Here is a 23372-nt window from a genome sequence, read left to right as displayed (position 1 = left end):
CTGAAAATAACTATTGATACCTTTTTCATATATGGTACCCAAAACTAAAGACAACAATTTGTGGAATCAAACAGGAAAGGTTGAGTATTCAACGAGGATTAACATCAGTGATTGTTACTTCATCTACTGAACAAGAAATAGACTTGCTGCTCGCTTGATCAGGCTTTAATCCCTTGGCTGACGAGTTTGATCTTGGTTCATTCCTGAAGAAAAAACCAGGTGGCAGAGGGGCAGGCAATGCAATAGAGCTGGTTGTGAGCATTTGATGAATCGTTGACATCGTTGGACGTTTTGCTGGATTTTCTTGAACACATAATAGCCCAATATGGATATACCTAGTGACTTCATCACTTTTACAATCTTCTCTAATACAAGGATCTATGACCTCAAGCAATGATTTGCGCTCCCATAGTCTCCAGACCTGCAGAAATTGTGGATTCAGAACTATCACCAATGTTCGAAAGAACATCAAAGGACGTTTTGGATTTTATTAGTTTATAACTTCTCACATATGTGACTAAATTGTTAACTAAAACATCCATCTGGCAGAAGCTACTATTCTTTTTGCCACTAATGATCTCGAGCATCAATACTCCAAAGCTGTAGACATCTGATTTCGTCGAGAATTGACCATGTGTCACATACTCAGGAGCCATGTAACCGCTGCAAAATCTAATCTATTAAAAGAGGAGTACAAAATTAGATTATCCCTTAGTTTTCCACTATATTTACAATGGCATGCCACTGAAGTTATTAATTAACCTACCTTTTAGGATTTTTGTCTTTTTTCTTCAATTAATGTATTTCCAAAATCAAATTCTAACTAAAAAATCATGGCAACAATAATTAATAAATTAACTTTTAATATTCTTTGTCTTTTCCTTTTTTATTACACATATGTGTGTTTGAAAATAATTAATTTCATATATACATTTCGTAATTACATACATTATACGGTAATTATTTTACTAATTCCACATATACATAATAAATAGTATACAGCAATTTTATTATATATAGTCATAAAATTGTGATCCACAAAAACAGTTTATACAACAATTTTATTATATATAATCATACAATTTTGATCTATAAAAAATAAAAATACATTTGTGTGACTTTACACGTCATATTCTAAATAAATAGATGATATAATTTAGGATTTACATGATAAAATAAAACTACTCAATACAAACTATAAAACTATTATGTTTAGAAATGTCATATTAAAAAAAAAATTAAACGGGTAAATTTTAAAATATATATTATCACTTATACAAATAAATATTCATTTATAAAAAACTAACATCCGCGCGGGTGCGCGGGTCAAGCTCTAGTGCATATTAAATTTTCAACAGAAGGGTTAACTAATTGATCCATTTAAGTATACTTACAAGGTCCCAACTACTCTTGCTGTATTGGCTACATTTTGGTCCATTCCGAATATCCTTGCCATTCCAAAATCAGCAATTTTTGGGCTCATGTCAGCATCCAAGAGAATGTTACTCGCTTTGAGGTCACGATGTATGATTTTCAGACGTGAATCATGATGAAGATATAATATCCCTCGTGTAATCCCATGAATGATGTTGTGTCTCACTCCCCAGTCCAACTGAATTCTCTTCTTAGGGTCTGCATATTCATACACAAATATAATTAGCTATGTACAAGAAAAAAGAAAAATAAACAAGGGTATAACAGAGTTGCAGGGACAGACCGAAAAGGAAATAATCGAGGCTTTTGTTAGGAACAAACTCATAGACTAGTAACTTCTCTTCTCCATGTAGCGAGAACCCAAGAAGTCTAACAAGATTTCTGTGCTGAAGTTTTGCAACAACAATAACCTCGTTCTTGAACTCTGTGTCACCTTGTTCTGATTTTTTCGACAGTCTCTTTACCGCAACTTCAGTGCCATTCATGAGCATACCCTTCACAAGAAATCAAAATTAGGCATCATCATTTTTAAAGAAGCAAGTGCGATAGACAATGAGCGTATATACCTTGTAAACCTCACCAAATCCACCTTGACCAAGCTTATTACGTTCAGAAAAGTTGCTGGTCGCAGCTTCAATTGTCTTCAAATCAAATTGAACAGATTCCGCTTCATTTAAAACCAATATTAAGGTCAGACGACGAAAACGAATCAAAGTTGAACCAAAAAAAAAACTCACTTGGAAGTTCAATTTCTTGCTTCTGATTTCTTCGCTTGAAAATAACCAAGCCTACAACAATCAATATTATGGTAACAACAACAACTATTGCCGCGATAATTCCTCCTGAGTTTCTTGAATCTGCTGAAATAACGAACAAAAACATAAAGAAAATAACTTCTCAGTTTTCACAATAATTACTCTGGAAATGTTTACAATATAGACATGCCTTTCTTGTTTATGGTTGTCAAATTGGATACCGAGGGAGGTGAAGGATACAATTCCCATCTGAAAAAGCAGCTCGGTCGTGATATGAGGCCGCCTAGGTGCTCACGGCAACAATTCTCATAGTCAATAACATTTCTCTGTAGGCAAGTGCGACAATCGTTTGGAGAAACATCCGGTGTACATTGCATCCAAGAAGATATGCTTCCATAAAAAGGCACGAGGGATTCATTGTGTGCATAATATTTAGATGAATTGTTACCGCTAGAAGAAGTTGTTTTAGCGATCAGACCAAACAATAATTTCTTACACACGTAATCAAAGTCGGTTTGATTCCTTATTGTGAAAGTTTGGGTATTGTAAAGGGCTCCACGAGGGGCCATGACGAGCAACCCTGAGAGAGAACGGCTAGAGTAACGAACAAGGCAAAGATTTTCTTCTGCTGACCAGGAGAAAGCGCGTGTCTCGTTCAGACAGTTCCGTAATAAACTCTCAGATGTGGTCTCGATACAGCGAGAGCAAACATCAGGTTCAGCACCTGGAGCACACATTCCGGTGGCATAGACTCGGTCCGGATCAAGCCCAATCGAACCGTTGAAGTAGCCGTTGTGAGCCGTGACGTTAGAAGCGAGACTAGAGAGGATGAAACGTCGGTTCTTGTCATAAAGACTATCGGGTTTGAAAGTTCCAGTAGTGTTGTCACAAGTTTGTGCAGAAACACAAATGGCACTGAAGTATATGATAAACACGAAGAAGAAACACAGGATTGATTCACGAATCTTTTCTGCCATTATTATTTTCACATATTGTGTGTTGCGTTTCGGTATTTTGTGGTTCTTATCAATTTAATCACCAGTTTGAAATATCTACTTGAGTGGCCACGCACATTAATAAGAAAATGACTGCTTTGTATTTTGTGGAACACTTGGAACTCTACAAGTCTTGGCCTTTTGGGCGCGAGAGCGGAGAGGATGAGACGTCGGTTCTTGTCACAAGTTTGTGCAGAAACACAGATGGCACTGAGGTATATGATAAACACAAAGAAGAACACACGGGACTGATTCACAAATCTTTTTTGACATTTTTCTTCAGATAATGTGTGTCGCATTTCGGTATTTTGTGGTTCTCATCAATTTAATCTTCAGTTTGAAATATCTACTTGAATGGCCACGCACATTAATATGAAACTGACTGCTTTGTATTTTGTGGAAGACTTGGAACTCTACAAGTCTTCGCCTTTTGGGCTTATGCAATAGTAATGTATACAAGTCAATTATTAGCTAACATTCTTAAACAAGTAAAGGCTCCGATTTTCCCTTGAAGAATTATTGAACATTCGTAATATCAGTGTTCAAAAAAAGAAACATTCGTAATATTGGGGGCATGCTATTACACCATTTACAATGAGGGTGTTGAATAAAAAATTAAACTGTTGAATCATTACAATGAAGACGTTGAAAATTTGAAATTTGACGATATGGATTACTTAGGTGTTAAGAAAATTCAACATGTTGCATAAGAAGAAAGTAGAGTCCATCGACGATACATGTCACTTTTTAAAGATTTTTGATTTTATCATATCGTCTTAATTATTTAAAACCAATATTTACATTATAAATTAAATACTTTATTTTTATATCTTATACGAAAATTTATTATTTAAAATTTTATATAAATAAAAATTAGGTTTATTTAATTTCAATATAAAAATAGCTATTAATTATTAAATAGAATATTAAATTTTATTAAACAAAATTATTGTAGTGTGTAAAAGTTGAATGTGTGTAGAATGATCAAGTGGAAGAAAGAGAAGATGAAGTGGAGTGTTAAAAAATAAAATTGAGGGTGTTGAATCTTGAAACCATTGAACATAGTCTTATGATCCGCAATATTTTCAATTTTGTCTTTGGTTTATCGTTTTTTTCTCTATGAAAAAGTTACACTCTCTCAAATACTTTTTTCTCTTTTTACCCAAAAACAAAAATTTCTCTTCTCTTCTTTTTTTGAACAAACTTTTTTCTTTTCTATTTATACTCTCACCTACTTTGAACTTGGCACACAATTTCCTAATGCAATTTACCCAAAAAAAAACCTTATAACTAAATAAATCAATTCAACAAATGCCAATTAGCTTGACTTTATTCATTCACCAGAAATCACAAAGACTTAATATCACAAAACCCTAATCCAACAAAAACCCCACATTTCCTCTGATTATCATATCCTTATGTCATCTTCGGTTAGCTTTTCCATCAGTTTCATTGATTATATTTTAGAAGCTAGTAAAGGTCTCTCCTTTATTGTACCAACAAAGAGTAAAGGTCCTTCATTTGGTTATTGTTCCTCAATCTCTCACGGAAAATCAAAGTTGGGCTTCATGATCTATCCAGTCGAAGTTGTTTGTATTTGCATTCACATGATCACTGACTCTAACCATTCTTTTCTCAACGAAAACCTTGACCACAACATCTACAACCCTGACCACACCTACTCTGACCATACTGTCACTTCCTATAACCAAAACCTGACCACACCACCCACCAATCTGTTATCGACGAAGTCTCTGACCACATGCTCCACTCACCCTAACCTTTCTTTTCTTAGCCACAACCATGAGCAAACCATCTTTACCCACATCCACTACAATACTCGTCTATCTCTTGACCACACCTAACATGCATACAAAATTATAAGTCGTCAACCACCAGTCTCTTGACCACACCTCATCCGAAACAAAGCTTGTGTTCTTCAAACATTAAATGAAGATGAATATCTAAGTCCTGCTTTTAACGTCTTTTAGTACTTACTTTTTACGCCACTCTTCCGATTTTTTTTAGCCAACTTTAATTTAAGGGTTAAGACTGAAGCACACTGTTCAATAAACATACCAATTAAATGCAGGGATATTAAACTAACTAGTGATACATGAGGACATAACTAGTAGTTACTTTAGACATAACGAGGGAAACAAAAGATTGTTAACTATGAGCGTAATTTGGAATGGAAAATTCATAATGCAGACCCTAAGTACATACACCTCATGTGAAAATGTGTCAAGTTGTTAAAATCCAAAAGAAAAAGAAAGTAACTCCTACTGTAAACAACTCTTTTCTATATTGGTTTATTGTGATTTGTAATCTCTTACGGTGAAGATTTTTAAGGCCGATGGGTATGTATCTAAGTTGTAACTTTCGAAGAGCTGCGAATTTTACTCAAGTGGGTCCCGTCCCATTTGACCCATTGCGGGGAGAGTGTGGATCTAGCAATTTGGAAAATTTGAGATGCGGGTGCGAGTGCAGGTTGAACTTATTTTAAGCTAGGCGGATGCAGGTCGACCTAAATTGGTTAGCAGGTACCCGTGAACCCGCAAAATGTTTTAAAAAAGATTCTTTTAAAACATAATATATTTTTGTAAAAATATATAGAATATTACACATATTTATATTATTTTAATTATAAACATATAATTTTATTATTTTAACAAACTAATAAATATATAATTAAAATTTATATTTTTATTATATTTAATAACACTCGTGGGTTCTACGGGTTACCAGCAAATTTTGATGGGGCGGGTGCGGATATAATATTTTTAGGGTCCGATATTTTACGAAAAAAATTTCCCAATCCGCAGGTGGGTCAAGCGAGGTGGGTTAACCTGCAAACCGAGTTCTATGGCTCTGATTGGTATACATTGATTAATCATGGAATCATAGAAAAATTAATTAAGTTGCGGAAAATTTTCAATTTTTTGGAATGACGGAATATATTAGATTATTAGAATATTTTATATGGTATTTACTTTATTATAAGAAAATACAAATTTAAATAATAAACTAATTACTTCAAAATGTGAAAGTAATTAAAATTTATTAAAAATACTTTACTTGTTATTATAAATATTTAGATAATTTCTAATACATTTTAATACATTTTTAATAATTGATTGACATCTTATAATATATAAAACAAATTCTAGTATAATTTTATGATTAAAATATTTATTTTTATTTATTTAAAATTTTGAAATGATATAATCATACAATTTAATAATATGAAAGGGTTGCTTTTGTAAACAATCCACTAAAATTCACTTTTCTGATGAAAATTTCCTTTGTATTTATGTCAGCGAATGTGTTTTTCACTCCGCAATTTTTTTCATTGGCAAATAGTTGTGTAATCTCTTTTAAAACACGATTCTGCAATTTCGCAAAGTTACCAATCAGAGCCATATGCCAATAGCCAAATTCTATTTATTTATTGAGAAATATTATGATAAGTTTATTGGTTAAACGTATCGAAAATGTACGATTAAGATAAAAGAGAAGCACTGAGATAAAACCGCAAATTAACATAGAAAGTTCACGTGAAGAGAAGAACACATTGATCTGATTGATGTTAGAGTCTAGTCTAGTATGTTACTTTACAGCTAGCTATATATTCTAACTCTACGTTATTGTTGTGATTAGACTTTGTGTCTTATTTGTTTTGTTTTTTCCCTCTATTCATTTGTCGACTATTTTTCAAAAGAAAGTTATGCTCATCATATTAATCACAAATTGTCCATTGTAAGATCAAAACCAGTTGAGTTTTAACGAATTCATGATGAAGCAAGTGTAGCCTTCTGTGATAATAAACCTATGGGCTATAGACACTACTTTGAAGCCTTTGAGAGGCAAGTGTACACACGCGCCTTGTTTATTCTCTCTCAAAACACATCTCCCTTTTACGTTAGGGTTGGAGTCGCTACAGTTAACGGCAGCAACGCCGGAGCTTTAACGACCTCCGTACCCACTCGGAATCTGAGCTACAAGACGGAGTAGTCGAGATCTGTGGTTCGATGAAGGTTCTTCTCTGTTTTTCCGGCGAGATGGGTAGGTCATCTGTGCGGTTTGACCTCTACGGTTTCTCGTTCTCTGGTGGCTCGTCGGTTCGATGGTGGCGCTTTCGGTTTTGAGGACGACTGAGAGGCTGCCCGTAGCCGCTTGTCAGTCATTGGAGGTGAGTTTGTTGCCGTTGGTGAGAATGGTTTTGTGTTGGCGGAGCTTTCTAGAGAGATGGCTGTTCACTTTAGCTCGTTTCTTGTTGGCATGGAGCCTTCTGGGAGCGTGGAGGAGTAGCAGCTTCTCATACCTGTGTGGTGGCGGATCTGCGAAAGCGGCAGCGTTAAGGTTTCAAGAGTCGGGTCTTTTCCTTGGATCTGGCGTGCTTAGGCCGCGGGGCTCCTCCGGGGTGCTTGAACGAAGGCGTTTGGTGATGGATCCTGTGTCGGCTTGGACACCCGCCAGGTGATGTCCCGGACTTCAGAGTGATAGTCACCGGTGTTCACCGGAGTAGGGAGCAAACTCCCTTTTGCCTTATTTCCCTAGCTTTGAACCTCTCTTGCTTAGCATGTTTTGTGTTTAGATTTTAGCTTTTCACCTTATAACCTAGCCTGCCGTTTACTTTGTCGCCGGGATCTATGTATTGCTCCGATTTGCCTCTTTTGGGATGAAATATTAATATATAATTATTTTAAATAAAAAAAAACTATGGGCTATAAAGACCATTTAAACCAAATACATAGAGAAACCTATACAAAAACGAAATGTGGAGTTAATAAATTCTGAAAAAAAAAAAAAAGTAAAGTGGGATGGGTCCATGTTTATTGTGCATGTGACAAACAAACAAAGCCCACACCATTAATGAGAAGTTGAAGAGAAATTTATATGCTTTTTCAACTTCAATTCTTTCTCTCTTGTTTCCTATTCTGTACTCTGTCCGGATTTTGCCCATAACTTCTTCTGTGTTTCTTATTTCTGTTTCCACAATGGTCTAGTTGCAGCCCACGTGAGAATCATTACCATGAAGTGTTTTTATTAGTTTTGTTATTAGACATTCCAATAAATTCACTGTACTGTGTCAGGATAACTGGATAAGTGTAGCTTAATGATAGTATAATATAAGACCATCTCCATCGGAGTGTCTTAAAGGGGGGTTCCAAAGAAAAGGAAAAAAAAATAATCATTTCTCTTCACTGAATGTAGACGTACCCTCTCTTCAAATAAATAAAAACACAACACATTTAGAAGAACAGAGAGATAAAACAGAAAAAGAAGAAGATCTAATCCATGGGTGGCTCCACAAGCAAGCAAAAGAGAGACACGGCAAGGAGAAGTATCAAGGGGAGATCAAATGAAGAGAGGAGGAGACCAACAAGAAGAGAGCTGGATGAGAAAGAGAGAGTCATTTCGGCTCTGAAGATGGCTGAGACAGAGTGGAGGAAAGAGAGGAAGAATCTGAGAGAAGAGGTGAAGAAGCTGAGGCAAAAGATGCAAGAGAAAGAAGAAGCAAAGGCGAAACAAAACGAGTGGGAATGGGTCGTGGAACAGATGTGCTTAGAGAGAGCTGTGAGGGAAGAAGCTGTGGAGAGGTGGAAACAACTCTATTTCGCTATTAAGACTGAGCTTGATGATCTGATCCACACAACATATGGTAAAAATTTGCAAACTAGTCTCAAATTTTAGCTTTTGGTTTCGGTCTTTGAGAAATAAAAAAGTAATGAGTTGATAGTTGTAGGAGAGACACTGCGACAGAAACCGCATGAAGGAGGAGCAAAGAACACAGTGCAAGAACTCAGGAAGGAAGTTAAAGTTAGAGAAGAAACCATTGAGACACTCAAAGGAAGAATAGCTTTGATGGAGAAACAAAGACATGGGAAGGAAAGAGAGATCGATTTGCTGAGACAGAGTCTACGAATCCTCGGCAGTAGCAGCGGGAAGAACAAGGCACCTTCATCTGCTCCCAAAAATCTGCCGACATTCAAAACAAAATTCATCGCATGTAAATAACATTTACTTTAGTCATATATTAAATCACTTCCCCACAGGGATTGCTGAATAGGTAGTAGACTCAGTAAGGTTCAAGACACTGTAAGCCATTTATTTCTATATATACTTCACAAGTAATATATATGAAGCATCGAGAAAACCATTCTTGTTCCCTTTTGATATCGTGTAAAAACCACGGTTAATGATCAAAAAAAAAAAGAACACGTTAATGATCAGATACTAAGATTCGCCGTCTCATTATGGATGCAAAACTAGTTCAATTACTTCCTTGAATTGATTTACTCCAGTTTCAGTTCTAGACTAAACTAGGGTATTTTTCTGACTTAGAGCAAGAGGAACTAAGAACTGCATAAAACTCGCGAAGTTCCTGCATGGTTTCCCTGAGCATTGACATCTATACACTTCAAATATTTTGATAACTTCCAACCATTCTTGTTCCCTTTTGATATCTTGTATATGTTTATGTTTTTCAAGACTGAACCGAGGGTCGCTCCAAAATAATTACATTTTGGTACACAGTATTATTTACTTTGTAATCAAATGAGAAAACAATGCAACCCAGTGGATGCTCATCTCTTGTAAAATGGTATACAGTGTGAATCCGATGAAGCTGGAGCGAGCAATTAGATGCTCTCATATTGGCCATAGCTCTCTCCCATTGATCATATACTAGTCTTTTCAACTCCTTCCAGATCTTCAACATTTTTGTAATATAATTTCACACTCTAGAAAGATTGCCAACAAAAAAAAAATTATTCCAATAAGTTACGAAATGATCCACCTAAAATCGGCTTTGCAATGTTTAAATGCTACTTTCCTGTGAGAGATTGAATCATTAACAACTTTGGAGCTATACTTATCGTAAGTAAAAGTGCACCAATAACATACCTCTAACAGAGTGACGTAATAGAAATCTTCCATATGCTGCATAAGGGCACTCCCATCACGAATTGCGTTGAATAGTTTGATTTCAGTTTGAAGTATCTGCTCAACGAGTTCCTTCTCACCTTTCATCTGAAAGATAGCATGCACCAATTTTAAATCCAAGATTACTAGTAATCCTCTCCACATCTTCCGAAGTATCTCATATGTAGAAACTTCTAAACCGCAAAAGAGTAATAGGTAAATAAGTTTTGATTTCGTATATGGATAAACGTGTATGCCACACGTGCATATGAAGCCAACACAACAAAATAGCTGCTAGCAGCGTAAACATAGGATTATAGGACGATAGTAAGAGCAGCTCCTAGGAAGTAAAAGTCAGTTTAAAGAACTCTTATTCCTGCTGGGTATTCAATTATTAGCTATGGAAAACAAGTAACCCCAATAACAAACATATGCATACAACATATATGAGACATAGAAACAGGAAAAACAAAACGTAAAACGATGAAAACTAATTAAAATTAGTGAGTAAACCAAAATAAAAATAGGTTTTGGAGGACTTACAAATCTACTAACAAGAATATCAGGTGTCGCTTCCCCTATCACCTCACCATGATAACCATCTTTCTGAAAATCCATGTTCTGCTGCAACATTATGTTACTCATCAGCAAACTTTTGATTATTAATCACATTATACTGTGGAGAAGAAGCATATTATATAACTTAAAGCGCTCATAACGAATAAATTGTTTGTATTCAAAGAAACGTTATGCATATTTCGCAGGTTACACACTATACTTACCCAAGACAGAGACAATCAAATAAAAAAATAACTAAGAAATAATGATCAAAGGGTTCGCTTACCACTTCTCCAGCAGCGAGATAAACAGGATGAGCAACATGACAATAACCCATTAAGCGAGGAACTGTGGGAATTATGTCTCTGTGGTTTACGACTCTCCAGCTGTCTTTTACTTTCTGCAGAAATTACAGATTGCAAAACATATAAACCAATGAGATTTTTTATGACGATGTGCCCATCTCACTCCACACTTGTCAATAACAATTTGTCACGTTAGAAGAGACATGACCTGGTTGTAAACATCAGCGAATTTTTTGTTGCCAACTCTTGGAGATCCAAAATTGTACATAGTTACAGTGATTGCTCCACGTCTAACAAACATACAAAAATCATGTTACTAAAATTCCCAACAAGCTGCTTGTTGTCAGGGGATGTAGGGGAAGGGATTTCTCATCATACTTACTTAGCTAATTGGCTTGATGCAAGTTCAATAGCCAAGAGTGTAGCTAATGCCCCACCCAAGCTATGGCCAGTCACATAAACATGCCATTTATCTTCACGCTCGGCAACATCATCTCTGCCAATGGGAAAAGAGCATATGCGTCAGAAAATATAATCTAAAGACGTAATGACCAACGACTATATTGTACCGTCCTCAGCAAATAGGTGAATAACAAGCACATACATGTAGCCAATCGCCATTTTGAGCAGCGATATTATCCTTATCCGTACTGAATCGTATGCACTCAGAAATCCACTATGGACCTGCCAAATCCATAGCAGCATTAAGGAATAGCTCAGTAAAGGGTGCACAACGCCAGAGTTTACAACATACCTGTACTTCTTCTTTGAAATCCCCACCAATTCGTTCAGGATTTAGACTGCAACATATATTGAAAATGTTGAGTGAGAGATGAATAATAGCTTGTTGAAACTTCAAATGTGCATAGAAGCTGAAAAAAAGATGGCACTAACCCAACAGGAACTAGCATCAAGTCAGTCTGCAAATCTTTCCACTTTGTCTGACAAAATAGAGGGTCGTAACTCAAAGAGAAAATTAAACCACATAATATTAAGAAGATATAGATAAATACATACCTGTTCAGTTCCTCGGAAAGCTATAACTACTCTTTTCCTCCTTGCATCACGCCAAATCGCCACCTGCAGATTGCAAATTAGTCTATCACTTTCTAATATGAATTTGTTTTCCTGGAAACAATTTGTCATCAGTTAGTAAACGAGAAGAAGAGTCTTTACTTGAGTGTCAGTGATGTCGTTGTCAAGGAAACATAGCTTTTCAAATTCGGATTTGATAAAGCTTGGATGCCCCAAGGCAGTGGCAAGCATTGCCCATGCCTCCATCGCACTTTCTGCGCTAGAAAAGAGTGTTTTCATTTCCTCGGCGTTCTTTTCATCCTCTCCGTCAACATTCACTAGACCAGAGAGTTTCTCACTCTTAGAGAAATTGTCTCTTCCACCGGAACCACCATTTTTTTCTGAGACCTTCTCTGTACCAAGACCGTTCTTGCTTAATTGAGGCACTACCGCTTTTAAAACCATTAAAGCACCAAAGACATTATCAGCCTGCTTAAGCAATTCTTGTGTTGCATTCTTCATGTCTGCAATGGAAGACTTGGGTGCATTAGTAGCAAGCTGACCACCTTCCTTTTCATCATCAACTTCTCGAGTATCAGCAGTGGCAAGCCCTGATTCAATGTAACCAGCTTCTGCAGTTTTTCTTGATTGTAGACCAAATTTTTCCAGTATTTCCATCCCATCTAACTTCAGTTTCTTAGGTGATGGAAGACCAAGTTTCTGCACGATGTTTTGACTAACTATGTCAGGGAAGCTATCCCATAAATTACTTTCTGACCGAATGCTACCACTTTCATTGCTGCTCCCATCATCATCACCTTCTTTATCTTCACCACTGCGTTTTGTATCCAATGAATCCTCTAAGCTAGAGTTTTTGTCATCTTCGGAACCATCCATATTGTTGTTTCGAAGTTCAGTGTTGTTAAGAGGAGGAGTATCATTGAGTGACTTTAACTGTCCAAATGCATACTCTACAAATTGACGCGCTGGAATGGCATCAGAGTCAACAAGATTGCTCAAAACTGACTCAATTTCATTTCTTTTAAGAAATTCTGAAATAAACGGTAACTTCCACCACTTCTTTTCATCTTCAATCTCCTCAAATCCCTTGTATCTAATCTGAAATTATTTTTAAATACGGTCAGGAAAAATGCCAAAGTAGTAGAGATACTAACATTTTGGGTTTAGCATATACAAACATGTGAATCAATGGATCATAAGACAGAGGTATAATATACATAACTGAATCATTTGTCACAGGGAACCTCAGTCATTGTATACTTTCAGCCAACAAAGTAATAATGTAAGATTCATAAGAAACTAACAGAAAAGATTCATAAGAAACTAACCTCCAGTTGAACTTTCCCACCACCTCCAATGCCGTCTAATTCTACAAGCACCTCGTGCAAGTTTCCTTAGCAAAAGAGAAAAGAACAAGTATAAATTTTGAGACTGAAGTTGCAAGTAAGACGTGCAGTAGGTTCATCAGATATATCACTGATCCACAGATGATTTTCCTCTAGTCTTAATAACCGCCAAAACCTCGCCAAGTGTCTCGTAATCTTACTATTTGCTAGTGTATAGTGTTCTCGAGGAGAACTTTGGATTCGTATTAAAAAGAAGTATACCCAACAAAAACAGACCTATCTCCCCTAAATGCTTAAAAGTAACTCAGAAATTATGTAATAAACGTGTGAACCACAACTCACCATCACAAATGCAGTCCAGGTCGACTTCGGAGTTCCCCATCCGTTTATGTGGGGTGACAAGATTTGCATCCCAAGCAGCAATCTGACGCTCATCGCATAACATAATAGTTGACTATGTTTAATACTCAAAACTTCAATAATACTTTGACTAGCTACTTTCAGAATTGACCAGGGCCAGGCCACACAAACAAATATTGTACCTGTATCTTTTTTGCAGGAGGCAGCTTGATATTTAAAACGAAGTCTTCGTTCCATTTCGGTTCTTTTGTCCTGTCAATAAAGTTCAACACTTATACCAGTAAGTAACTAAGGTCTGCCTATTTAACATCCAATAAGCAATAAACATATGAAACTCAAACATCAAAAGCTAAATTTTGATTAAGAAGCAATATAACCAAAATCAAAACTGAACAGAACACTTGTATTATGATCAAGCTAGCTAGATACATAACCATCCAAGTCGAGAAGCAGAAATGAAAATTGCAAGAAACTTGCCCCCATTTGGTTTTGCTTTTAGCAACCTGACCATCCAAGTCCATCACCACGTACGGATCACTCGTTCCCTGAAACCGAAACCAAAACCAATAAGAATAATAATTAAGCCAAAATTTTAAAAAGAAGATGAAAGTGTTGAAGAAAAGAACACAAACCCATGGATCCAAAGCAGGAAAATCAAATCCTCTTTTGAGTTTAATAAATAACTGTCCATCATATACTTGTCTTACAAATGACCTGAAGCAAAGCCAAGTATTATAATAATAACAATCTAAGCTCTTTCATCATCTAGTTGGCAACAAATGAAAAGAGTGACGACATACTCTGAGAGGTAGAGAGTATTACAGCCAGCTGCATTAACCTCACGTTTCCCGACGTTTTCCTGAGAAAAAATAAAACAGTCAAAACAGGAGGATACATAGCCAGAAGAGAGAGTGATAATGAAGTTACCGGAGGTGTAGCGTAGGACTCGAAAGCGAAACCGGCGAGGATGACGGCGAGGTTGATGTCGAACGGAGGCCGTTCAGGTTCGTGGTTCTCTGATAAAGAAGTTTCTTCGAGACTTGGTTGCTTCGTCGTCTCGGATTGGGCGAAGCAAGTGAAGGAACTAGCGTTGGCTTTGGTTAAGAAGCTTTCTCGGAAGCTGATTTTCCCGAGAAAGTGGCACGTGCGGGGAGTGAAGCGGAGATGAAGACGCCGGTGTTGTGGAGGGAGGCAGCAGTGTAGTTGCAGAGAATTCATGGGTGATCTGATCTATCAAAACGAAAATGTATTCTTGTTTCTTCTGGAGATTTCTGTGGGAGCCCAGTGTCCTCTTGTCTAAAGCGATAACGGACTCCTTTTCTCTTGACTGTGAAATTATATATTTTACACACGCTTGCAAAAAATTAATAATAAGGTAATTAAAAGGAGATAATTGGCTGTATATACCTTTTATGAGCCAATATTAAGTAAATGCCCTAAGAACCATAAAACCCCAATTCACTGTAGAATTTTGGCAGTATTGTTCCCATAATACCCTTCTGTCTACGATTTTATTAGATTTGACATGTCTCTATTCATCTCTAGGTGTGCCAGCACACTGATTCTAAACCATATTTTTATGTTTTTAATATATTACTTTTTCATTGCCGTAAAACATCACAATCATCTTCTTCCTTTTTCTCAACTCTTCATCAACAAATTTTTTTCTACTCCTTTCTCCTTTGCGTATTGATATTTTTCACAAAGGATCAATTTTTATTGTTTAATCAATTTATGTATATATACTCTTCGGTCGACTAACGATTCTCCTTCTATTTTTCATATGTAATTTGAGATTCAAAAAAGAAGAAGAGAAAAGCAATGATGTTTATGGAGGCTATAGAGCACAAACTGGTAAAAAAGATTTGTGTTGAAGAAGAAAGAGACAGATTTGGAAGATTAAATCGTAATATCCACTTTCGTATTTTACTTTTATCAAATTGATAAGTTTTAATGTAGCAACTAATATATTGTGTTATATATAAAATATACTATAACGGTTAACATTGTAGTTATCGGGTGCAAAACCAAAGTATAACACTATGATTTAGCGGTAAAACATTTTGTTAGCTGACACTAATCTGTATTGTTTATCGGTGTTAGAAATATCATCTGCATATTTTAACCAAACTTTTATCAGTTAATGGTAACTTAATTTTTAGCATGTAACAAACAAAGTATCATCTAACAAAAACTCTTCATATATAAGATAAACATTGGTCAGTCACTCACATTTAACAAAACCATTAACCTTTAAGCCAAAAGATAGATAATATATCAATTATATTATCTATCTTTTTGGTTTAATAAGTAACATAATTTTTGTATGTTAATCTGATTGTTGTTCCAACATAATGTAAATATTGTTATCTTGGATAAGTTCAAAAATTTAACACATACTCCATGTGCTCAATAGAATCTCATGAGGGCTAACAGTAAGCCGGCAATACCATATAATAACCTCTAACAATGCGTTTTACATCTAACATCGGTTGTAGCGCCTAACACCATGCTAAGCGACCATAAAAGAATGTAACTAGATATACATCGGTTGTAGCACCTAACACCATGCTAAGCGACCATTAACAATGTAACTAGATATGATTTAACAACAGAACATAACGTCTAACAAATCTTGTCATCAGATAACTAATATAATTTAGGCGAACATAAAAGTCAACCAAATGACTAAGATAATGCATCTAACATCAGGTGATAAAAAAACTGAGACGAAGATGGCGCTGTAGGAGAGGAAGATCGGTAGCGGACTCTCACCGTTCAACTCATGCAAGATACCCACGAGATCTGGCCATTTTATTCGGATGCAGCGGCTCGTGTGACCTCTGATTAGAGCTACAATTAGGATTTGGAATTTGAAAAAGCTTCGATTGTGAAGGAAGTTTAAAAACAATTATTAAAGGAGAACTGAAATTTAGATACCTAACAACAAGGAGCTTAGGAGATTTCCATGCGACAGAGGAGGTAAAAGAACTGGGCACGAGCAGTTGCACCAGAATCAATCACCGCCATAGGTTATCGTTATCTAGATATTTATTATTAAAGGTATAGGAAGAAATCAAAGATCGTGACGATGGCTCTATGAAATTGTTCTCTCTACAAAAAGTTTTTGTGTTAATTCTCTCACCAATGGATTCTTCACCTGCTACAAAATTCTAATAAAAAATAAAATAATTCTCTCACCATATGTATACGTAGAGTACGATCGTAGAGTCATTATTACATCTGACACAATATCATGTATGCTCCCATTTAGAGTCATAGATTAGTAGGGGTCCAATGGGGATTAAGAAAGTTCAACAGTGCCGTGGACATTTAGCTAATTTCGAGTTATTGTATGCATATAGAGCCTAATTTCTCAATTAAAAGAGGATTAATTTGTTGATTTTTTTTTTCGCGCTGAATTTGTTAAAAATACAACAAGAATGACATTTGCGTTTCAAGCATGTCGGTTTTGCCATTATATACGACCATCCGGTTTTGATTACCGAAAGGTGTTTCTATTTTTTATTTTTTCTGCATCCTTAGGAAGTAGATAATTTTGAAGTCTGGAAAACACATCTTGAGAATTTGGAATGACCTCCAACTCAGTTGAAAAGCTTGGCCAAGCTTGTGAGTCTTCTACCATTACAATCAGGTCCTTACAATACATCTCAAATCTCTAACATGTCGGGTGCTGAATCATAATTTCCATTGTCTATCACAACGCTTCTAGTTCAGAATGTAGAGATTATATATTTTACACACTCTTGCAAAGAAAAAATAAGGTAATTAAAAAAGGATTTAATTTGTTGATTTTTTTCTGCGCTAAATTAGTTAAAAATACAACAAGCATGACATTTGCGACCACCCGGTTTTGGTTACTGAAAGTCTGAAAGTGTCTATTTTTTTATTTGCTTCATTTGTTGAGTTTGTCTCTTTGGTTTAAGTTTGTAAGCTTGCATTGATTAAATAAAATACAAATATACAGATTCAGTTTTTAAATATTTTGGACCGAAAACCCAAAAACTACAAAAATTAAGAAAAATGGGTTAAATGGTTAAGAAATTCGAACCCTTTACCTTTCTAAGTATATGTTAGTCAGTAACCAACTGAATTATTTGAAATATACAAAACTAATGTTTGGTTTAAAAAAAACACTGACCTTTTATAGATAAATATCACATATTTCTAACTTAGTTTCAGTTTGTAGATGGAAAAGATGTAGATAGATGCAATATTGACCTACCATTTGAATATACGATGAGCAGTTTATATAAGTTGTCGAAAATCATTTATCAATTATAATTTTAATAGAAACTTGTTAGGATGTTTTTTCTAGTTTTTTTTTTTTTAACGCAATGTTTTTTCTAGTTTTTTTTCACAAAAATAGTATTCAAAGAAGAATTTGACCAAAAGAAGTTTTATTAAATGGTAAACATACACTTATACCCTAAGGATAATGGGTGGGATATTGATAGTGGAGTTTCAATTTTTTTAAAAAATAATTAAATATTAAAAATAAAAAAATAAAAACAGACTATTTTGGTTTTTTTATGGCTATTTTGGTGACAAAAACATAAAAATAGCGATTTGAGAGAATTGCCCTGATTTAATCCATATAACAAATTACCAATATATATAAATATTAAAATACATTTTCAGCATTTACTATGTTAAAATAGTTATACTTCTTGTATATATAACAATATATGAATATGTTTTATAATGAAATATGAATATAATCACATAATATCTTATTAATATCTTAATCAAATCATGAATATACTATGTTTACGAAATTTTTAAAAATCATGTACTACTAATGTATGCTAAATTGAAAATATCTACTAAGAATATTTCAATATTTGGTAAATAAACCATTTTTGAAAACCTAAAATGGTCCTATTAAGGAAAATCACAATAAAAATATTTTAAAACTATCATATATGTAAATAAAATTAGTAAATAATTAATTATTTATATTCTTACTTATAATTTGAAATATAAAATATGCAGGTCATACTTTAGTTTAAATAATATATAGGATAAAAACAATATAATCTTCAAATATGTTATTTCGCGCATATATCAATTCATTTAATAGTTAAACACAAATATGATAAAATAATATATAATAAAAAGCAACAAATACATGTGATGGTTTGAAATTTATTGTGTTTGAAAAATTCATACAAATATTTAAATAAATGATTAATGTCAGAAATATATATCACTAGTGACCTAAAACAATTATCTATGTATATAAATGTGGAAACAAATATTCGCCCGATAGCACTGGTCAAGGTCCAATTATATCTAAAAATGTATATCTTGAAAATGTAGCAACACAAATAGTATGGACAACCTAGCAATAGCATATATGGTATACTATATTATCATAAATTAAATGATCAACTTTATTGCTTGCCCTTTGTATGTACTATTCAGTAATGCTCTAGTCAACCGGAACAAATATAAAATAGGACAGATATAAATAATTAATATGATTTATGATCATTTTTTTCTTGCTTGAACAAATAAAATTTAAGACATTGATCACAAATTTTAGATGTGAGACAATTACTATTTTTAGTAATTTATAGTCGTTCTAAAAATTTTAAAATATAAAATATAAGAAAAAATCTAATTTTTTTATTAATGTTTAATATGATTGTGTAATTTTTTTAATAATATAAAATTAAACAAAAAAGAAAGGATAAAAAAATGGTTATCAAATATATATTTGAGGTCGGAGGCTCGGAGCAACTACGGTCTGGCCAACCTTTCTTGCTTTGGACTTATTGATGGTTGTCCTGAGATCCGTCTTGCTTGCTGATACTGTTGCGGCATTTCGCTTTAGCAAGGCGCGTAGATCCTCGGAGTTCGTCGCGGGAAGGAGAGGCATCAATAAGACGTCTTTGCTTAACCCACATCTGAAATCAAATGTTTCACCGTTTGAGTACCGTTTCCCGTTCAAACAAGAATGACATGGGAAAGTTGGACTTGATCGAACCTCCAGCATCATAGTACCCTCCTGCGAAATGTGGGTAAGAGCTCCCTGGAAACTTGCCATCGTTCAAGCAAGAATCTCCCCGCCAAGACCCGTTATTCCCCTCTGGGAGTTTTCCGGCTGGAACATCAAAACATTTAAAGAGAAGAAGCTTAGTAACATTTACATTCATTTAGTAGCTAGTAATGAATTTAAAATTGATCAAAACTGATTAGCTTACATATTTGGGCATTGAAAAACTTCAATGCCACTGGAATAGCAATGGTGCTATTGTCTTTCGTTAATGGTGGAACGTTGTGGTCGTGAGGCAGAGTCTTCGACAGGGTTATCGCTATGATGCAGGACACAGACAAGACTCCTCCAAGCCATAGTTGGTTTGAGAACCCAACTTTCCTTCATTTCCAGAGAAGGCTGTGTGGCGTCAGCTCAAGTTCCTCAATCTCCATCATTGTCCTATGATTCATCTGAAAAAGAGACAGCGAGAGAGGTGTTAGTGTTACTGTATATACAACAAGATAGTAAGATCTGAAAGAGAGAGAGCGAGAAAGCTGTTAAGTATATTATGCATAATGCCATTATTATAATTTTTTATTTTACTTTCCTTTTTGTTTCATAATTTTTTGCTTTTAATTTCCTTTATTTTATCATAGTGTTTTCTTAAACTACTAAAATATGGAAATTATATATATATATATATATATATATATATATATATAATTTCGATATTTTATTTAATAACTAATAATGAATATATTTTTTAAAGAAGATCATTTTTAAAATATTTTCCCTTAAATAATATAATAAATAATAAAATAAAACAACCAAAAATATTTTCTATATATATGTTTAGATCAAAGATTAAAAGTGGAAACAAAATATTTTTAATAATATAAATCAACCATCAACCCATCTGCTTTATATATTGATCATTTAATATCTTCTTAATGTTACAACTAACTTTAAACTAAATAACTAATAAGAATTAATAATTTATGTTTGTCAATAGATTCAAAAAATGTATATGCTAAAATAATACAATTTTAATTTATTTTTAATATTTTATCAAAAGGATACATAATAAATGACAAAAATTACAAAGATATATTTACAAATATAAAATAAAAAAATGAAATTTTAATAACATTTAATATGATTTTAGCTATTTAAAATTCAAATAGTTGCAGTAAGAATTCAACTCAGCAAACACCAAAAATAAATAAGTAAATCAATGAAATTTTTAAACCTAGATTACATATATAACTAAAATAAAATATATTATTTAAACACTATTTACATATGATGTATATATATATATGTTTTCACATAAGATAAAATTTCTAAATAAATTAAAATAACTAATAATTGTTATAATGATATATAAATATATTAATTATTTTATATATATTTAAATCTGTGCTGGACAATTGTCTTTGCTACCAACTGCCTAAACACAATATGATCATACTTGCGAGAAGAAGAAGAAAAAGGAAAATGTATTCTTGTTTCGTCTGGAGATTTCTGTGGGAGCCCAGTGTCCTCTTGTCTAAAGTGATAACGGACTCCTTTTCTCTTGACTGGGAAATTATATATTTTAGACACGCTTGCAAAAAAATAATAATCCCCATCACTACATTGATTCTTAGAATCATTAGATAAATATGTTGGTCCATTTAATTATATAATAATTTTTTTAATAAACTAACAATAAATTCATTATTAATGTATTTTATTATTTCCTTAAATAAAATTTACGGAATTACCTAATGTGGCTGAAGTATATATGGCAATTAATGATTTTGAATAATAAAGATTTGATAAAAAAAATTAGTTTATCTTCTATCATATTTTTTTAATTTAAAACTATTAAATAAATTAAACAACCAAAATAATCAAATAATAAAAATTTAGATTTTTCTGTATATGTTATATTTTGAATTTTTAAAAACGACTATAAATTACTAAAACTATTAAAAACCTCACATTCAAATTTTGTGATCCATGGTTTAAAATTTTTTATGAAAAATTACAAATGATTACAAAATTATATAAGTAAAAAGTCTAATTTAATTAATTAATTTAATATATATATATATCGTTTAAAATTAAAATATAAACCATATAAATACATAAATATTTTAGTTTCAAAATTTACTTTGAACAATTTTTTTGATAAAATTTTTGAACGAACATTGACAACATATTTTTAAAAAATATAAATTACTAAAACTATTAATCCCATAATGAAAATTTTGTTATCAGTAATTTAATTTTTTTTTAAAGATACAAATGATCAAAAAAATATATGAGTAGAAATCATCATTTAATAGACATTAATATTAAAAATATACTATGCATGTTAGTATCATTTAAATTTAATTACATATCTTATCAAATATAAAAAAATATTTTTTGGATTAATAAAATTGATTTATATGTTCACACCAATTTAATTATATATCTAATAGTTACCGACTTTTAATTATTCAATATATATTTATTATTTTATAATATGTAAAAATATTTAATACATAAAATAATTTTATATATAATGTTCATCCCGCGCAAGGCGCATGTCTTAACCTAACCTAGTAAGGTAATTAAAAGAGGATTAGTTCGTTGATTTTTTTTTTCGCGCTGAATTAGTTAAAAATACAACAAGCATGACATTTGAGACGATCCGGTTTTGTTTACTGAAAGTGTCTATTTTTTATTTGCTTCATTTGTTGAGTTTGTCTCTTTGGTTTAAGTCTGTAAGCCTGTATTGATTAAATAAAATACAAATATACAGATCCAATTTTTAAATATTTTGGGCCGAAAACCCAAAAACTTCAAAAATAAAGAAAAATGGGTTAAATGGTTAAGAAATTCGAACCCTTTACCTTTCTAAGTATATGTTAGTCAGTAACCAACTGAATTATTTGAAATATAACAAACTAATGTTTGGTTTTAAAAAAACACTGATATTTTATGGGGAAATTTTACTTTTACACTTTGTTTGATACCACTATTCACTTTACCACCAATTTAGGGACATTTTCATAAATACCATTTTCATTAATGAACAAAAGACAATAGTACCCCTTACCTTATCTTCTCCTCAATCATCGACTTTTCCTCTCTCTTTTCGAGATTAATCTTCTCTCGGACTTACCGTCGAGATCCGCCGTCTCCGTCGAAATCCACCGTCTCCGTCGAGATCCGCCGTCTCCGTCGAGATCCGCCATCTCTCTCTCTCACGCAACCGGCGACGAAAGCGGATTACAGAGAATCGCGACTCAAAGCCTTCAAATGTTGATTCATGTTCAAGATTCACAACTCGTATGTCTCTAATTCTTGTATTCTTTTGTTTGTTTCGAGTAAATATTTGATTTTGTTCTTTCTCTTATCAAAAAATCAAACAGGTTTGCTTTAGACTTCTCATTTGAACATGTTGATCTAAGAGAAACAATTTCCATAGTGAACAATATTGAGTTTTGACAACTTAAAACCCTTTATAAATCTGGGTTTCAAGTAATTTTAGGGGTTTCTCCTTTTTGTTATCCAGAAATAGAATACAGTTAATTTGGACTTGTCATTTGAATGGTCCCTGCTAAGAGAGAGATTTTTCGATAGTGAATACTGTATATTAAGGAATTATAACCCTTTAT

At 33.4% G+C, this 23372-nt stretch overlaps 3 protein-coding genes across 12 annotated transcripts; 1 reads left to right on the top strand and 2 right to left on the bottom strand.

Annotated features, from left to right (window-relative positions):
* Position 1: 1 nt before the first annotated feature.
* LOC106388411 (cysteine-rich receptor-like protein kinase 18) lies at positions 2–3255 on the bottom strand. 8 transcript variants are annotated; one of them, XM_048777901.1, is made up of 7 exons: positions 2380–3255; positions 2172–2294; positions 2001–2101; positions 1718–1928; positions 1395–1632; positions 510–672; positions 2–421 (listed from the first exon to the last, which is right to left on the bottom strand). In XM_048777901.1, the coding sequence occupies exons 1-7, from the start codon at positions 3164–3166 to the stop codon at positions 89–91; spliced, it is 1956 nt and encodes a 651-aa protein (XP_048633858.1). In that variant the 5' UTR covers positions 3167–3255; the 3' UTR covers positions 2–88. The 8 variants fall into 8 exon arrangements, 7 of the variants coding, with proteins under 7 accessions (XP_048633858.1, XP_013683931.2, XP_048633859.1 ...); XM_013828477.3 differs by having other exon boundaries at positions 510–663; XM_048777902.1 differs by having other exon boundaries at positions 2172–2291.
* Positions 3256–6782: 3527 nt separating this feature from the next.
* Positions 6783–9347, top strand: LOC106385529. 2 transcript variants are annotated; one of them, XM_048777908.1, is made up of 2 exons: positions 6783–8849; positions 8934–9347. In XM_048777908.1, exons 1-2 carry the CDS (start codon positions 8486–8488, stop codon positions 9203–9205), a joined length of 636 nt encoding a protein of 211 aa, XP_048633865.1. In that variant the 5' UTR covers positions 6783–8485; the 3' UTR covers positions 9206–9347. The 2 variants fall into 2 exon arrangements, with proteins under 2 accessions (XP_048633865.1, XP_048633864.1); XM_048777907.1 differs by having other exon boundaries at positions 8928–9347.
* Positions 9348–9690: 343 nt separating this feature from the next.
* On the bottom strand, positions 9691–15024 carry LOC106388410. Of its 2 annotated transcripts, none has more exons than XM_013828475.3 (18): positions 14643–15024; positions 14516–14574; positions 14348–14429; positions 14193–14260; positions 13898–13967; positions 13698–13779; positions 13338–13402; positions 12151–13107; positions 11992–12054; positions 11869–11915; positions 11729–11774; positions 11579–11658; positions 11357–11470; positions 11183–11264; positions 10956–11069; positions 10655–10735; positions 10094–10219; positions 9691–9930 (listed from the first exon to the last, which is right to left on the bottom strand). In XM_013828475.3, exons 1-18 carry the CDS (start codon positions 14931–14933, stop codon positions 9868–9870), a joined length of 2490 nt encoding a protein of 829 aa, XP_013683929.2. In that variant the 5' UTR covers positions 14934–15024; the 3' UTR covers positions 9691–9867. The 2 variants fall into 2 exon arrangements, with proteins under 2 accessions (XP_013683929.2, XP_013683930.2); XM_013828476.3 differs by having other exon boundaries at positions 10655–10732.
* Positions 15025–23372: the final 8348 nt, after the last annotated feature.

The sequence above is a fragment of the Brassica napus genome, chromosome A4, assembly GCF_020379485.1.
Source record: "Brassica napus cultivar Da-Ae chromosome A4, Da-Ae, whole genome shotgun sequence".
Taxonomy (NCBI): domain Eukaryota; kingdom Viridiplantae; phylum Streptophyta; class Magnoliopsida; order Brassicales; family Brassicaceae; genus Brassica; species Brassica napus.
The sequence above is the reverse complement of the archived record's forward strand: the minus strand, read 5'-3'. Positions and strand labels throughout refer to the sequence as shown.

Excerpts from the sequence above, each read along its gene's own strand:
- LOC106385529 (XM_048777907.1), top strand. The coding sequence starts at position 8,486 with ATGGGTGGCTCCACAAGCAAGCAAAAGAGAGACACGGCAAGGAGAAGT. Across the intron at positions 8,850-8,927 it reads TCTGATCCACACAACATATG|TTGTAGGAGAGACACTGCGA; the intron begins GTAAAAATTTGC and ends ATGAGTTGATAG.
- LOC106388410 (XM_013828475.3), bottom strand. The coding sequence starts at position 14,933 with ATGAATTCTCTGCAACTACACTGCTGCCTCCCTCCACAACACCGGCGT. Across the intron at positions 11,471-11,578 it reads AAAATGGCGATTGGCTACAT|AGATGATGTTGCCGAGCGTG; the intron begins GTATGTGCTTGT and ends TCCCATTGGCAG. Across the intron at positions 10,736-10,955 it reads ATCTCGCTGCTGGAGAAGTG|CAGAACATGGATTTTCAGAA; the intron begins GTAAGCGAACCC and ends ATAATGTTGCAG.
- LOC106388411 (XM_048777901.1), bottom strand. The coding sequence starts at position 3,166 with ATGGCAGAAAAGATTCGTGAATCAATCCTGTGTTTCTTCTTCGTGTTT. Across the intron at positions 2,102-2,171 it reads GCAAGAAATTGAACTTCCAA|CGGAATCTGTTCAATTTGAT; the intron begins GTGAGTTTTTTT and ends TTTTAAATGAAG. Across the intron at positions 1,633-1,717 it reads CCTCGATTATTTCCTTTTCG|ACCCTAAGAAGAGAATTCAG; the intron begins GTCTGTCCCTGC and ends ATGAATATGCAG.